The sequence below is a fragment of the Corvus cornix genome, chromosome 3 (assembly GCF_000738735.6).
Source record: "Corvus cornix cornix isolate S_Up_H32 chromosome 3, ASM73873v5, whole genome shotgun sequence".
In the NCBI taxonomy this organism is placed as follows: domain Eukaryota; kingdom Metazoa; phylum Chordata; class Aves; order Passeriformes; family Corvidae; genus Corvus; species Corvus cornix.
In genome coordinates, this window is record NC_047056.1 from 53,757,272 (window position 1) to 53,773,669 (window position 16,398).

General features: G+C 39.5%; 1 protein-coding gene across 1 annotated transcript in view; it reads right to left on the bottom strand.

Moving 5' to 3' along the window:
- Positions 1-16,398, bottom strand: part of ARID1B (AT-rich interaction domain 1B) — a 327,679-nt gene that overhangs the window by 21,852 nt on the left and 289,429 nt on the right. The window contains 4 exon segments of the mRNA XM_039569802.1: positions 2,059-2,263; positions 5,639-5,848; positions 11,842-12,000; positions 12,736-12,845. Of these exon segments, the coding sequence (XP_039425736.1) occupies positions 2,059-2,263; positions 5,639-5,848; positions 11,842-12,000; positions 12,736-12,845 (684 nt within the window).

The following is a 16,398-nucleotide window of genomic DNA, read 5'->3' on the forward strand; positions in this document are numbered from 1 at the left end:
CCTTTTCTAGTCTCTATGTCCTGCTGTGTTTTTATTTTACAAAAATGGTTTCAGTTCTCCTCAAAGACAGCTTGCTTGAATGTTATGATAAATTTAAACTTGGACTTTGCCATTTTCATTTGTAGCATCACGATGCAAAAGAACCCTGTAAAGTGGTACGTCGGACAATTCCATTCCTTTGTTTCATGTTTACATATTTAAATAACAATTCTTCATCTCAAAATTCAGCTGATATATGGTGATCATCCCCAATTCAACTGTTGAGAGCAGTGTTGGAGAAAGAAGGTAAGGGAGGAGAGAACAAAGCATAATACTCTTTCATTTTTAGAGACAGATTAATTTATTCTTCACTGTCCTTAACAAGTCTAACCATTTCAGCTTCCCTTACCAGTCTTCTCAGGAGGTGACGGGCACCTCCAACATGTATTTTTTGCAACTGTGCACATTCAGGACACTCTGTGCTTATTTCAGACAGATAAACATTTGGACTATGGGCTTTACTTCTAGCACCAAGTGTTTTTCTCTATCTCCTAAACTTATTGCAAGGTAACCTAATCTCCTCTTCATTAAACAATCACCACTGGGGTATCTGATAACCCCAGGTTTTAACAAGGTGGAGGAAATATTTAAGTTATTACATAGGGATGTACTTAGGAAGATTTTAACTAAACACTCCCTCAAATCCTTACACTGAATAAATCAGGCTGAGAAAGATTTAAGCCTTATCACTGTTATCTTTTTCTGTACTGACAAAGCACTATTGTAAGAGATAATCTTGGAAAGGCCAGAACTTTATTATATGATTATAAAGGTCTTTGCAATTTTCTAGTATCCACAATAGGGTACTGAAGTCATGTGATTGCAAACTGTCTGCAGGGCTTGCTGGCTATCTGACTCTCCACTTCCCATTTTCAGCCAGTGAACTGCACTAAGAAATGAATAAATTAATTTAATTAGTATTAAGTTAATTAATATTAATTTAATTAAGGAATTAAGTTAATTAGTATTTTCCTAAACTTGTGTTCTAATGCAGGAAACTACTGTAAACATTCCAGAAACTATATTCTCTTGGCAGTAAGTGACAGTGGTCTGCCTCATAGTAATCGTGGCACTAATTCACAAATTTTGTCAAATTATTTTGTTGGTCAGAAAAACTAATAACAAAAGGAATAATCCAAAATAATTAAAGGACCTTTTTACTCTACCATGGGTAGTCCAGAAGTCAACATCTAGACTAATACTATGACTCTTCCTATGTACTTAAAATGTTTCTACTTAAGAATAGTCCTGTCTTGAGTATCAACTGTATCAAATCTTGAGAGACTTAAGCAGCATGAATTTAGAAAGAAAACAGTGGTTTCAAACATCACCCTGTAAAGCAAAAAAGAACAGCCAGAATAAAGCAATCCCAGTTCCAATTTTTCAGATGAGAAGATAAAAACAGTGATCCTAATGACTTCTCTGACACACAGGATTAGCAACAAAAGAACAGAGCGCGTGCCTCCGAACTAGGATGTCTGGCAGTGGGGATACACTCTACTCTCAGCTTTCCATCTGCCACACATTCAACACGAGCTGCATCAGAGCAACCATCTGAGACGCGCTGATCAGTCCAGCATCTGCCATCCTGCTCCAACTGAAGCCTTGCTGATCAACAGTTGGGCTGAAAATCAGCTTCAGTCACGGCAAGGAAAGTGCAGGTACCAGAGCCTGACCTTTAGACAAATGCATGCTCCTGTCTCACAGCAGAAGCACATCCGTGCAGAACTCCGTTCTTTTCCTTACGCCCATGTCACTGAATGTTAAGGGTACACTGGCACAGACGTCTTTGTATGTTGGACAAACCAGATACACGACTGCGGGTGGCCCTGCAGACTTAACACTGATTTGACTGAGGAGCTGGCTCCAAGTTTGAGAACAAGATGTCAACAACAGATTTATCCTTGTTTTTTGTCCAGCATTGTCGAGACATGCTTATAAATATATAAGGTGCAACGACCTAGCATCCCTTGCACTCAGAAAATGGTTGTGTAAGCGGCTGCAGTTTATTTGACTTACCAGGAGATGGCGGCTGAATCTTAGGTTGTTTCTTGGTATCTCCAGTGCTGAAGACTTCTGGCGGGGGCTCCTCCCCTCGCTCAATCTTGCACTCGAAGGCAAACAGGTACTGAATGTATTGTTTTTTCAGGGAGCTGGCTGCGCTGCTCGAAGTGCCAACGTTCAAGGTGGTTGCCAGCTCACGCCATTTCTTGTTTTTATTAACCTAGCAAAGTAAACGGCAGAATCATTGGTTTGCAGCAAAGTGTTTTGTTTAAGTCAGGAAACAAAAAAGGAAAAAAAATCCCACTTAATGTCTTGGTTTACTTTTTTTATTTTCCTCTTTTAACTAATGCTCATTACTCCCACACGCAGTAATGCACAGACAGCATTTACAGTTATAAAGCCATTAAGGAACCTGCTGATAGCTACATAAAAAGCTTTGCTTGTGGAGTCTTCTGCATGGTGCATCCTTTAAGTGCCTTACACCCTTCCAGGGCCTATGCTCTTCACTTAGCAATCCATCTCCAAGTAAATTCCTGCTCACTCTCTCCCTCCCTGACACCCACCCACACCCACCCCATTCTAATTAAAAAGCAGCTTCTAAAATATAATTTAGAAAGCAATAACAGTGTTATTCTGCAATTTGTTTGAACGTTGATATGAAAAATAAATTTTTCTCCCAAATAGCCACCAGCTGTCAAACAGTTCAGCTTGTAATTCCTGGTTCAATTCCTTTCACTTTAGTGCATCTTGCAGGGGCAGATCAATGATTCTCTGGCTAGATGAGAGGCAGAGTGAAGCCAGGCCCCTTAATTAATTAAGGCAGACTTCAAACACTCACGGCTAGTCCAGCAATACTCTGTATTACAATGCTGACTGCACCACTCCACTGCCAGTCTTGTTTGCAGCGTAAGGCTGAGAATATTGAAAGACTCTGCTCATGACTTCCTCAAACACAGGTGATCTGTAATAATAGTGAAGTTCATTTGTCATCCTGGATGATGCCACTGACTCATTCGGCTGTACCACTTGTAGCAGCCACTGCTTTTGCTGTAACACCTGATGCCCTTAAGTTCATTCAACCAGTTATGCCATTTCTAGGTATGATCCAAGGAGCAGGGTCAGCACCAAAATAAATGGGCTTTAAACATCTGAGAATATCAGCTTTTGTGGGTAGTGATTCTGATTCTATGATGTCTGCTCCTTGCCCTAAGGCCTGATATTTTAATGACTCCAACTTGTGTAGCTAGAAAGATTGTTAGCCATACTATTCCTTAGTCTGTGTGCCAGAAAAGAAAACATTTTCTTAAGTTTCTCTCTGTGTTTAATAACACTGTAACTGCTGCCAGTCAGCAAAGATCTTTTGAGGATGGCATTAACAGCAAGCAGGTTGGCATGGCTGTGCAAAGTGTTTTTATTTCTCTGGTGCATCCTGCAAGAACCCAGGAGTTAAAGGAGACCAGATTTTCATAAACTGCCCTTGTTGAGGCTTGAAATCCAGTTACACAGCTCTTTGAGCCTACTGGCTTACAGCTAAGTGGTGCGTAACAAACACATTGCATAATGCAAACTGAAACGTTCATGCCTAAATGCCCAGGATATTGGCATTTAAAAGAAGACTGCCAGCAGCTGGTCTGTTCATGTTGGGACCCCATCAGCTGCAACTCTTCAGACAGAGAATGTGCACCAGCGCTGCACAGCTCCACTCCCTGGCACTCTCTGGGCAGAGTCACAAGATGTGGAGTGCAGCACTTGGAGCAACAGCTTTTTAGGAGGGCATCACACAGACACATTTAAATAAAACTCAGCAAGCAAAGCTCTGCACCTCTGAGTTGCTCTAAACAGATAAACATAGTGAACATTCATGTGGACACACCAGCAAAACCAGAAGCCTTCATTTTAAGTGTAAATTTTCACCGGTACTGAAGCACACACATTTATAACTCAAGCTCTTTCAAAAATCAGTCTAAGTGAACAGCATCTATTCTTTGGCAAAACATAAAGTCTGTCACTGAAAATCAACACAATGTCCCAAAACAAAATAAATTTCCATAATAAGCAAACATGAATGACTCTCTAGAATATCCCATCTGCCCCCCATCTTGTTCAATTTTGGATGCTAAGAGTCACACTGTGGGCACAATCATGCTGTATGAGGCAGAGCAGCTGCATGATACGATTTACCTGTAATAAAGTTTCTGAGCTAAAAGTAATCAAATCCATATGATGCTGAGGAGCATGAGCCGATCACTAAAAATGTCAGGATAACATCTCTTACCCATATACAGCATTTAGCAACAGATGACTGTAGTAGGTTTCTCTGCCTTCCTTTAATAAAAAGAATAGCTAAAATCCCTGGATTTGAAAGGCCAATGATCTAATTCAGTAGTCAAATCCTATGTTGTGAGGTGCTATTAAAAATAGCTTTGAAAGGGGTACTAATTGATGTTGGACATTCCTTTCTTGAACTAACCACATAGATTATGAAAACATGTTCTCTTTTTGAGAATCTAATTTGTTTGCCATTTTTTTGAGTTCAGATTTTGTAATGAGTGTAGATTGTACCTGTTTTAATATTATATGTTTTATATAATATTACACATGCATATTTCTCTACATGTTAGCTATGTTTAAGACCTCATTTTGCAAGGCATTTAACAAATGTCTTCAAAAACATAGAACTGATGGATCCTGGCACTTCCCAATAGTTTCTAGCATCTAGCCAGTGATCCCCCAGATGCAAGGGATGCTTTGTCATCAGGCAAAGACAGGCAACTTTGAATGCCAAATCTAAGCAAGTACTGACCGTTTTCTCCTGCTTTCCCTTTAGATGTTAAACAATGAAACATTTCATTTTGATCTGTGGTGAACAGCCTTATACAACACATGAGTATTTTTCAAACATCCCTTTGCAAAACTTCCAGTTAGCTGGTGAGAACACAAACGAAAGCTTCTGTCTCCCATCTGAGACTTTTTTATTCTCAGCTCTTCCTGCTCTCATTTTTCTTCAACTCATTTAGGTAATTCACCTTTTCCTTGTAATCATTATGTTTGCAAGGCAACCCAAAATATCCTGTAAGCATTTTCCAAACACAGGGCAAAGCACAGTCTGTGTATAAGAAACAAATGTACCATATAGAGACACTCAGAATTAAAGGTTTGGGATGAAGGACTGTGTTTTAAGAACATGTCTGCAGTTTCTCTGGAGAGATGAACTGAATTGTCCTACAGGCTGTATCTCTATATGGGAAAGATGGACTTAAAAATTTCCTTTTCCTTTTAGCTCTATCATCTGCTTCTTACTCGTAACTTTGATCCAGTGGCCTTTTCCTCTTTTCTTCTCTCAGCAGCATTACTAGATTTCCCTGAAAAGGCAACAATTTCATCTGTCTACAGCAATGGTCAATCTTGATTCAAACTCCAAAGTTTTAGGGCCATTATAAAGCCCAAAATGAACTCCAGACAGATATCAAAGCATGAAATAAATTTTCTTCAACAATATTGCCAGTGCTGAAAACCTAATGATGTAACCAGCAGGAAATACTCTAGAAAAAAAGGGCATTGGCTTTTTGAAGGTTCACTTTTAACCAGTTCTCACCTGTGCCAAACCTCCAATCTCTTTGACACAGACATAGAGCCTGAACAGGTCCAAGGGCTTCTTGCCCACAGCTGGCAGACTGGCCACAGGCGTGCCCCTCTCCTCCATGAACGTCAGGTACCGATCTACCCACATCTTGCGCTCCGGCTCATTTCCTAGCTCATAGACTTTAGTGATCTTCTCTCCAGTTGTGGTAGAGGAACTTGATTTCTAAATTGCAAGAAGAAAAGAAAGCGTTGGGGGAAGGGTGGGAGGGGAAGGGAGAAGAAAGTAAGAAACTCACAACACTGAAAAAGAGAAGATGTCAAACAAACTAAAGCTATCACACAACAGTCAGGAATGAAGGCTACTAGTTCAGGCACAAACAGTACATTCTGTCCATATGCAGAAAAGTCAACTTTATAAATAAAGGGCCCAAACTCCCCATTTTCCTATTTCTTTCACTGATCTGAACTTTGGATCCCAGAAGGCAAGTTTCTGATGTTGCCTCATGTCATTTTAAGAAGAGGTAGCTCTCACAGAGTGCTTCTTACCCACTTATTTCAAAGTGCTTTGCAAGCAAATATTTTGGTAAAATTAGAAACAAGCTTGTCCCACACAAGTTTAGAAAATCGTAAAACCAAACCAATCCTCTCCTCTTTGCCCTCAAAGATGGGCTAGAAAACCTGGAAGTGATCCTCCACAGCAGGAATTGCACAAAAATAGCCGAAAGTGTGAATCATGGCAAACTAGTACATGGAGAAGTAGTCCTCTCTTCAGAGTCATAAATGGTTACACTTTATTACCACTTCACACCACTGGTGGCCAAAAAGCAAGATAAGCAAGAGTGCCTGCAGTAGAAGCAGATTGGTGGCAATACTCTTTGTGAACTGCCAATTAGCTCCCTGATCCAATAAGGCTTATAAGTAGCTACTACTCTCCTCCCTTGACAGAGTACAGAAGATATCCATCTCACTTGTCCTACCTTGCAAAAGGAATGTGTGTTATGACCTGGGGAAAACCAAGGAGGGACAGGAATCAGAGCTGAGCCACCAGGAAAAGCAGAAGAGGTGGCAAGAGCAGAATTCCATCTCTGTGGCAAAAAGGCAGGAGCGAACCTGCTTTCCTGCTGCTCTTTGGGCTTTACAGCTAATGAAAGCTCATATTATGTTTGATTCCCTTTTCTTCTCTTTTTTTTAAAATGTAGAGACAGCAGAAAGCACTGAGGCTGCTACACAAGCTATGAATTCTCACCCCACTTTTTCTGTGCAATATAACCCTGTGAGCTGGGCTCTGTGCCGTGTATGGACAGACCCTGTCACAGACCCTACCCGAGCTGCATCAGCTCTGACAGCAGAGAGGGGCTGCTGCTACAGCAGGAAGACCCTCCTACTTGCAGAAAGTGAACTGATTTGCTCAGCAGTGGAAGATGGGAGTGGTTCCGAATTAAACACAAGGGGAAAAGACTGACATAAAGCTTTGGGAAAGGAGCCAAATATGTGAAGGGAAACATATCCTTTACGTCTGTATAGTAAAAGCCTAAACTTTGTTGTTGATTGCAGCAGACACTTCTTAAAACTCATCTAGTCAATCACTCTTTCCCTCCTTTGCCTTTTCCTTACTTTGAACTGAAGACAGACTATTCTCATGTAAACAGAAACTCATTCCTAGTTGAACATCTCTAAAGAGGACCCTCACTGTACCTCACAGATGCTACAAAACCACCCACTTTGTCCATGTCCCCACATAGTGGTGAGGCCTGGCACTCGACACCATGGAAGAGGGATGCAGCAGAGCAGAAACCCACTGCCAATGATTTCACCATTCATCTTGCATGTTAGCCTGGAAAATATGACAGACTCTGTATCTCCTTCCAGCTATCAGCTGCAACTTGGCAACACCAGAAGAGAGTCAGGAGAACAGAAACATGAAGCCAAGGGGGGTGACCTAGTGGTTCCATGAGCCATTGCTGCTCTTTCCAGTGAATGGATATCCATTTTAATTAAATAAATACCCTCCTTTAAAGTTTTCTGCCTTGCTGACATTGTAACTTCTTCACAGCAATCCTTGCTACAGACAGATATGATTACCTTTCTTACAAATGAGGTGCATGCCTGAATTTACTTGAGCCAGACTCGGTAGCGTTACAACTCCTACTGAAGTGAGAGTCAGGGCTAAACTTGTTTTATTAATACTAAGTGGCTGGCAGGAAAGTACTTTGACATGAATCCTGCAGATCATGCAAAGGAAGCACAAACTGATTCTGTAATAGCAACCAATTTACTCAAAGCATCACTTGCTGTGTATCAGGGTGTCCAAGATCAGTTTAACTCTTTGCAACAAATAACACTTCGTCAAAGTTTGGGAGGTTTTTTTGGGTGGGTGGAAAGGGGGAAGTAGGGAAGTCATGTTGCTACTAATTTGATATTGTAGTGAGCACTAGATACATGACCACACAGGCTTGAACAGTTTAATGAACTGGAGCTATCCCACTACCTTTTGCAGTAAGTACAAAGTTACTCTCTCTACTGGTCGCCAGCATCAATTTTAATCTGACACTTAAGATGCCCCAGAACTCTTAACAAAAATGAAGGTGGGAAATTCCAGCTTTTACCCAGCAAATTTTCTATGTGCTTATATTCTAACATACGAGGCAACAAAATTGTTTGTATTTCATGTTATGGTGAACCAGGATTAAGAAAGTTCAGATTTACCAGTTTTAGGATTTCACTTTTATATGTTAAGATTCACTTTTTCAAATCAGGTTCAGAGCAGAAGGAAAACTGTTAAGAATTTTTCATTCCGTATTTTTCTACTATACATCTCAAATGATGCTGCTTTTCAGCAGTGTGGCAGCAAGCTCTAAAATGACAGTATAATCTGAAAACTTTTCACAGCTTACAGAAGGTAAGAAGTGTTTCTTACTGTGTGAGCTTTCAGGTTGTCATGCTTTATAAAATGGGTGCAATTTTCTTCTAAAATGAAATGTTAACTTTAGAAGAATGCACTGCAGGGAAGAATGCTATTCCTCAAGAGTAAAGATCTTTTTCTCTTCTCTATTTTTATAAATGTAAACGTATAAAAATGACAGATTTGTGCAAGCTAGTCTACACACAAACAAACTTCAGTTTCACATGGGCAGGTTCAGCTGGAAGCCTAAATTCACCTATAAATATTAAATATTAACCCTTATAAAGCGATAGTTTATAAGAAAAAGACCCCATTGTTAATTAAAATGAGCACATCCCAGGCAATGCTGGAAGAACACTGATCATGACCTTTTCTTCTGTTAAGTATGTTGATAATTTTGGTGATAGAAGAATGCCAGTGCAAGCCTGTGGCACATATCTTTACTGATTTAGTTGTATCCTACTCTGCCCGCAATCCCCAGCACTCTTCCACGATATACTGGCAGTGTTTAAATGGGTGATTAAAAAAACTCCACCAAAGTATATGGATATCAAAGCCAATTCCCATATTAAATCTGTTGAACCCCATACTTTCTTTTCAATATACCTACCCACTATTAAAACTGTATTATACGCAGACCCTTGTATGGTGAGTCTGCAGAATCCTTCAGAGCAATACAAATTTCTGTAGGAGTTATTTTCACATGAAAGGCAGTAGGTAGTTGCTTCTGTACAAAGCTTTAAGGATCTATATTTATAGAATTACCTACTGTTCACTTCCCCCACTTCAATGAAGAATTTGCCAATATTACATGTATTACACAGACCTCTTTTACTACAGAACAGAGCGTGCATACACAGGCAGCAAAAACTGCCAAAGTTCAATCCGTGGCAGAGGCTTGTGCAGGACACAATCCTCTGTCAAGATTTTCTCCTGAAGGACTCTGGAGACCCCTCCCAGCTAGCACCATGGAGGTGTAGCACTGTTCAGGTGTATTCACTGTCATGTTCATGGGTACCTATGGACAGGGAACAGCAATTTACAAGGTTTTCGTAAGCTACTGTTTTACTCATGTTGCAGTGACCCTGCGTAGTTTACACCCACACTTGAAATGTTTCTTTTAAAGAATTTTAAAACTACCTCACCAGTGTCAGGGATGCACATTATATGCAAACTTGGCATAGCAGAAGTGTCCTTTTCCTGATATACCCAAAGAGGCCTCAAAACCTAATGTTCAGCAGTTCTTTCTCCCCATTTTCTCATGCCTCACTTCCGCACAAAGCAGCTGAAAGAGAGGATCCACTTAGTAGGATCACAGGAATACCTTGAAGTGAATCACAGACCATTCACCCCTGCTTTTATCCTCTACTGGAATGGACAAGTTGTAGCACATGAAGCAGCTTTGGGATTTAATGAACCAATTCAGGCTGTTTTCAAGTGTAACGAAATGCCTGCAATCAATCGTTCCAGGCTATGTCAGGCTGCTGTTAAAATCGATGAAGTTATCCAAACCACTGGCCTTCATAGGTAAAAAGGGATCAGCTCATTTGCAGCACTTATTTTGCTATCATTCCAAAGCACTGTATTTATCCATGTCTAACTGAAACTTTTGGAGAGAAGGACATCCAGAAGAAATTGAAAGCACAAACTTTCCTCATGTATTTTTTCCAATGTTATACTCTGGCAATAACCTATACTTTATTTACATGAAAAAATCTCCACGTGTTCCTGATGACTCCAGGATTTGCTACACAGTTTATGCAATGAGCTCAGGAATGCATTATTGTTTGGTTGTAGAGGAAGCACTCAATGTGTTAGACAGCCTGTGCTATAACTCTCTTGCCTTCCTCCAGAAAACTGCCCAAAAGCAAGACCCCAAACATTACTACAAAGAAAACTAACAGAATTTTTGATATCACACTTTCACAAATGCTGTTAAGAAAAACATGAAACTTTGTGGGATCAAGTAACATCAGCTGCCTTCTGAGACTCAAAGTTGCTGTCAAATAAACATCCAAAGATTTAAGTGGTGCATTTCATGCCATGCTGCCCCCTTGCTCGGGGGATTCAGTAAATGTCTGTTTTTTTGGATGGTTAGATCTCTTACCCTCTGACTGGCCTTCCTCTGTTTGCCCTGAGACACACTCTTTAACATATCACTTTGTAAAAATTGTTATGAAAGAATTATTGCTAATTTAAGTGCACTTTAACATTAGGGAAAACCCCCTTTATAATTCTGCACAAGAATATGTTTCACTATTTTTCTACAGAGAAATTGCCATCATTTCTGCTTTTGATAAAAAGGAGTAAGAGAGGAACAACATATACATTCTTAATTATAAAAAAAAAAAACAAAGCAAAAATGACCAAGTGGACATTTGCTCCCCATAGACCAACCACATCATCTTATGTCTGCATTCTCTTTTCTATATATGTATATAGATTTTCTAGGTGTGCGCATATATAGAGATAGAAAGATAGATGATGAAATTTGGTTTTAGCTCCACACATCTCTCTCAGGTTTTTCTTTACAACCTGTATGAGAATGATTAAACATTACTCATCTAAAAAAATAGTTTTCTAAAAATGTACATGCATCAGGGTCTTTGCAGCTTATAATCTGGGTTATTTCAAAATAACCAAATGAAGCAAATTAGAAACAATTTTGGTTTAGACTGTGCCCTGACAGCCTAATGGCTGTATTTCCAAATACACAATTCGAAATTAAAAATCTTCCAAAAATATAAATGGCAGTTTTTCTGTGGTGCTGAGTCTGTAATTTAACTTTTGATGGGTATTAGTTTCAATAGGGGAGAATACTTCTCTTTTTTGTTTGTTTTTGTTTTTTTTTTTTTTTTCCTAAATAATCCTAGTAAAGACAAGTGCAGCAACCAGAGTGAAGTCAGTTGTGTGAAGGAGTTTGGGCCCAGGAACAGAAATGGAATTGTCCTTAACAACACAGTAGGCATGCTTGGAAGCTGATGCATTACAGGAAGGATGTTTTCTCCACAACAACTGCTGTTTTACCAGACAGCACACTTGCATGATGCACACAATTTTACTCTTTCTTATTTCCAAGTACTGTTGGGACAAATTTTGCCCTTGGATAAGCATGCTCAGGCCCCACTGAAGCCAGGCAGTGGAACTTACAGTCATGTGTCCGAGAGCAGAATTTGTACCCAGTGTTATAAAGAAAGAAAACTGTTTAGTGGATAAATAATAAAGAAAAGGAATTTACAAAACAAACAAGCAAGCATTAAAATATAATTAATTACAAAAAATAAACGAAAACCAAAATAACCAGAGCCACTTACAGGGCTTGATGGAGTCTTTGGCCAGCCTGGGCTGCTAATGCTATCACTTTCATCTCCATGAAATGAGGAGATGCTAGCAGAGCTTGGGGACATTGGGGAAGGGACTGGCAGGTTGCCTGGGGTTGGGGGCTGAGAAATACCCTGAGAGCTGTAGCTATCCTGTGGTAGAGGAATAAAAAAAAAAATATGACAAAGGCAGGGCAAACTTTATTAAAAACAAAAAAAATACATCCAGTTTAACAGACTGACCAATTTTTATATATAAAATATATATAAACAGAGAGACACATACAGAAAACACACACATACAGAAATATATTTATATATATATAAAAGGTATTAAAACAACATTGTTAATTAGTATAATTTGGAAAGTTTGCTGGATGCTTGGCTAAAGTCACTAAGCCACCATGCTTACTTCAAGCTCACATGAAATGCTAAGCATGGGTTTCCCATTATGAAAGAAAGAAACAAAAACAAGCCGTTCACCTTATTTAATCAAATAAGGCAGGAAAGCAAAATATTAAGGTATGTTGCTGCTGCTGAGGTGGCCAAAACAGGAAGCTATAACTGAAGGCAGAGAAAAATGGCTGCAAGGATTGCAATCAGGCAAGACCCTTCTTTCCCACCCACCTGGCACAGCCAAATCCCCACGCAACTTTTGGCTTGGGATGCTTTGCCCCCACAAGTTAAAATGCCATAAGAACTAGTAACTTTCAGATCCACACAATGAAGGAAAAAAAGAAAAAAAAAAGAAACAAACAAAGAAATTGCACGTGAATGGAAAGGCATGCAGGAAAGAACAGAAGTGGGTAGGCCAAAACCAGGAGATGAAGGACAAGACAGCAGACTTCTGCGGGCAGAACCAACACCACGTGCGGAGGTGGTAAATACCTTTGACTTGCTCTCGGGTTGGGGGGCTCCTTCTTCTTTGCCATCTGCTTTGAGAGGAAGGGGTAGTTTGGACTCACCAGGTGTCATCATATCTGCAAGACCCATAGGTGCTAATCGAAAACAGGAGAAACAGTTAAGCATGACTATGTTTGGCTTTGTAGGAAAAAACACGCTTCCTGCTGCAAGGTTGTAGCGCCACGTGAAGGAGAGGTTTTCCCACCTCTGTCCTGTTATTCCAGCATCTGGAAACCTGGAAACCTCCTCAGCTGAATTGCAGAAACAAAGGAGAATGAACAAGAAGAGAATACAAGCACCATGCAACAACAACCACCACCACTTTACAGAGTAGAATTCATTCTTCCTGCTGCTCGTGCTCTTCAACTGTCTCTGCATTTGACCACAACATTTCAACAAAAGTCAATTTGAATTACTGCTCTCTCCCTTTAGCAGTAGACAAATATAAGTGAAAACAATGTACATTTTGCTTGCTATGTTGAATCCAAGAAAAAGGCTGAATTTTCCGATTACATCTGTATTAAGGCTGGTGTCCAGCAGATAATTCCTGCCCCTACTGACTTCAAAATGAATGGCTCAGCCACTGTGAGCCTTAACTACAGAATTACAAGCTGTAAACTGCGCTCTGTTGGAGAACCAGCACTCAGCTTCCTCCTCCTGCCAAAATGAGGTGGGACTATAACGAACACACAAATGTCTTTCTCTGATAATGGCATGCAGTTGCTTCCCAGGGGTGCAAGGAGTTTAAGGGGTTTTTTTATTTGAAGATGCAAGTGCCAAGTATAGTATTACTGCTGCAGAGCTGCTGGGTTCCTGTAGTTCTAGAAAGATGCAAGAAGAAACATTCAGACAAATAGACAGAAAATACTGGGCAGAGCAGATGCTAGGAGGTGCCATGACATTGAATCAATGCAAATAACCAGAAAACAGCAGCACGACATCAGGTGATTCTTTGCCTGCTGAAAAGCATGTACACAGCATTTGTGAAAGACTGGATTACCTTCCCTTTCTCTCTTTTTAATCCCCCTCATGCCCTTCTTTCAAAGGATATGAGTTAAGAAAAACATACAGAATAACCTAAAAGACAATAAAAAGGAAAAAAATATATATTGCAAATGTCAAAATGTAAGAATCAGCAAAGCATCATTGTCTTTATCAGAGTAGTGTGGCTCGCAAAATGACAGTGCTGGCTTGCACCAGGCAGCAGGCACACTGCACAGTGAGCCAAAGATAGGAGGGGGAAAAGAAGCTTTAAAAATACTTCACAGATTGCCCACTACAAAATGATTATTGCACATATTCATGTATTACTATGTTTTAGAAAATAATTAGTTTTAATTACAGCAGTGAGAGCATGAGCAGGACTCTAGCGAATACGCTGGCAAGCTTTGCAGTGCTAATTTGCTAATATCTTTAGCATCACTGCAGGTTGAGACTCTGGCTCTGCCAAAAAAACCTACCCAGCCATGTGCCATGTGAGTTTACAACTGTATGCTCAATATTCAGCTTTGAACTGCCGGTGTTTTTCATGGGCACATTTTCTTGTTTTTTCAAAGCACATTTGTAGCCCAATCAAGCCCTTAAAGTCATCACAACACATAAATCATAATTGAGATTAAAAAAAAAAATTACTTGCAATACTTCAGACTTCAAGAATTGGAACAAAAAGGCTTTTACAAGTGATGCAGCTGCAGAGAAAAATCTATTGGGATCAGCTAAAAATGCTGTTATTTTTATGTATGTGTGTGAAATCTCAACAAAACAGCCAGTCAATATGCTACTGGGAAGTCAGCATCCACTAAGCATTTGATTAGTATGCATTTTGCCCTTATATTCTGCTTGAGGAGCTGGGGCAGCTTGTGACCATTCTCAAGTTAAGGATGGCAGCCTAACATGTTCTAGTTTCGAATTCACAATTAAAAAAAAAATAATTTTTCTTTCAGAGATTTTAAAAAAGTTCTATGTTCAAAATGGTCAAATATATGCCACAGTGTGCTTTCAAACTGGGATGCAGAACTGCTATACAAAATCCATTTTAACAGTTAACACATTTCATGCTGTGAAAGTGCTAAAAAAGAAGTCTTGGGTATTAGTTTCAAAGCAAGCAAAGCTGACCCTTTCCCTATAAAGCAATTTTAGAGAGGTCGAACAAAGCAAAGTTAATGATGACACTTCTTCACCAGAATTCTGCATAGCTAAATCCTCTGCTGATATCTCACTTTTATGTAGTTGGAACATCATACTTCTATTACAAAGAATTTAAAAATTGTGTCCACTTCTGGTAGTCCTGTTTCCATCAGAACTCCCTTATGAAATCTCTGTTCCAGACGGGCTTAAGTTAACACCTCATATAAAGGGCTAGTAACTCCAGTCTGCAGATTATCACAAACATTCTGACTCTATTAATCATGCTTAGAAATGTAAAAATACAGGTTCATTTTGGTTTTTGACTATTTATTTTTGGCATATGCAAATGTAACTATCAGAAGTTGGAGACAATTTTGAAAAAAATAATAAAAGTTACCCAAATTCTGTTTCACTTTTTGTTCTAAATTATTTAGTTCATCTACATTCTTTCTTTCTACCTCTAAGAGAAGAACTGCAAGCATTTTACTGGCAAACTGCAAGGTTGTCTATTATCCCTATAGCTTTTACCCAAGATGTTTCCACAGCTATTTTTCTATCTGCTGTTGAAATGCTGTTTCATAACTTCTTGCTAACATACTCTCCAGCGATTTGTGAGAAGACATTCTTTCACTTTTTTTAGCTAAGCGGTACAGCAAGAACATTGTTTTGACCCTTTCTGAGCAGTGAAATACTGTTATTGTCACGAAACTGCTAAAATAAGACACAGTCTCTTTCTACACAGGTACTAATAATTCTGCCTGTGAAGTGCAGACCAAAGGATAAAACATTGTAGAGAGGAGGATAACAGGGAAAATCTTGACTCGAAAAGTGTTGTGGCGTGCTGTGAATAGGTTTCAAGTACTAGCCTCTGGCTTATTATAAGAATGTAAGAGGTAGAATGATTTCAAAAAGCAAGTATAGGTCAAGGTCCTGAATTAACTATTCCACACTGAATTTAAGGTACTCAAAGGCAGATATTGACATGAGTAAAACTGCAGCAAAGAATTCTTTTTTGCTAAAGGCTGCTCTACCAGTCCCAGCAGACGATGAAATACTGTAGAAGCAGCAATATACAAACATTGTTTTTCTCTTTATTGCTAGTGCAATAACAAATCATGCTCTACAAAACAGAATACTCCCTCCTTTGTAGGACATTCCTTTCCCCCTTCCAACCCTAGCACTCTCCCTCTGCAAAAAAAAAGAGAAGAAAAAGCAAAAGCAGCGAATTAGTGACTGTGGAGTTGACGAGAGGATCTCCACTGCTTTGATGCCCACAGGAAAAACAGAACAGGGACAACAGAAGTGCCTGATGTCCTGCCATGAATGATCCCCCAGCTCTGGGGACAAGGGCACCCCAGGGTTTGATTTGATTCCTTTAGTGCAAAAAATTTTTCCTAGAATTTCACGTTTTATGTGAAGTATTATGATGTTAAAAATTAATTGGGAATAATAATACCCAGAAAAATAAAGGTTTCAGTAAGACAGAGGTACTGAAATAAGGAAAGTATCCTTGAGCAGTAA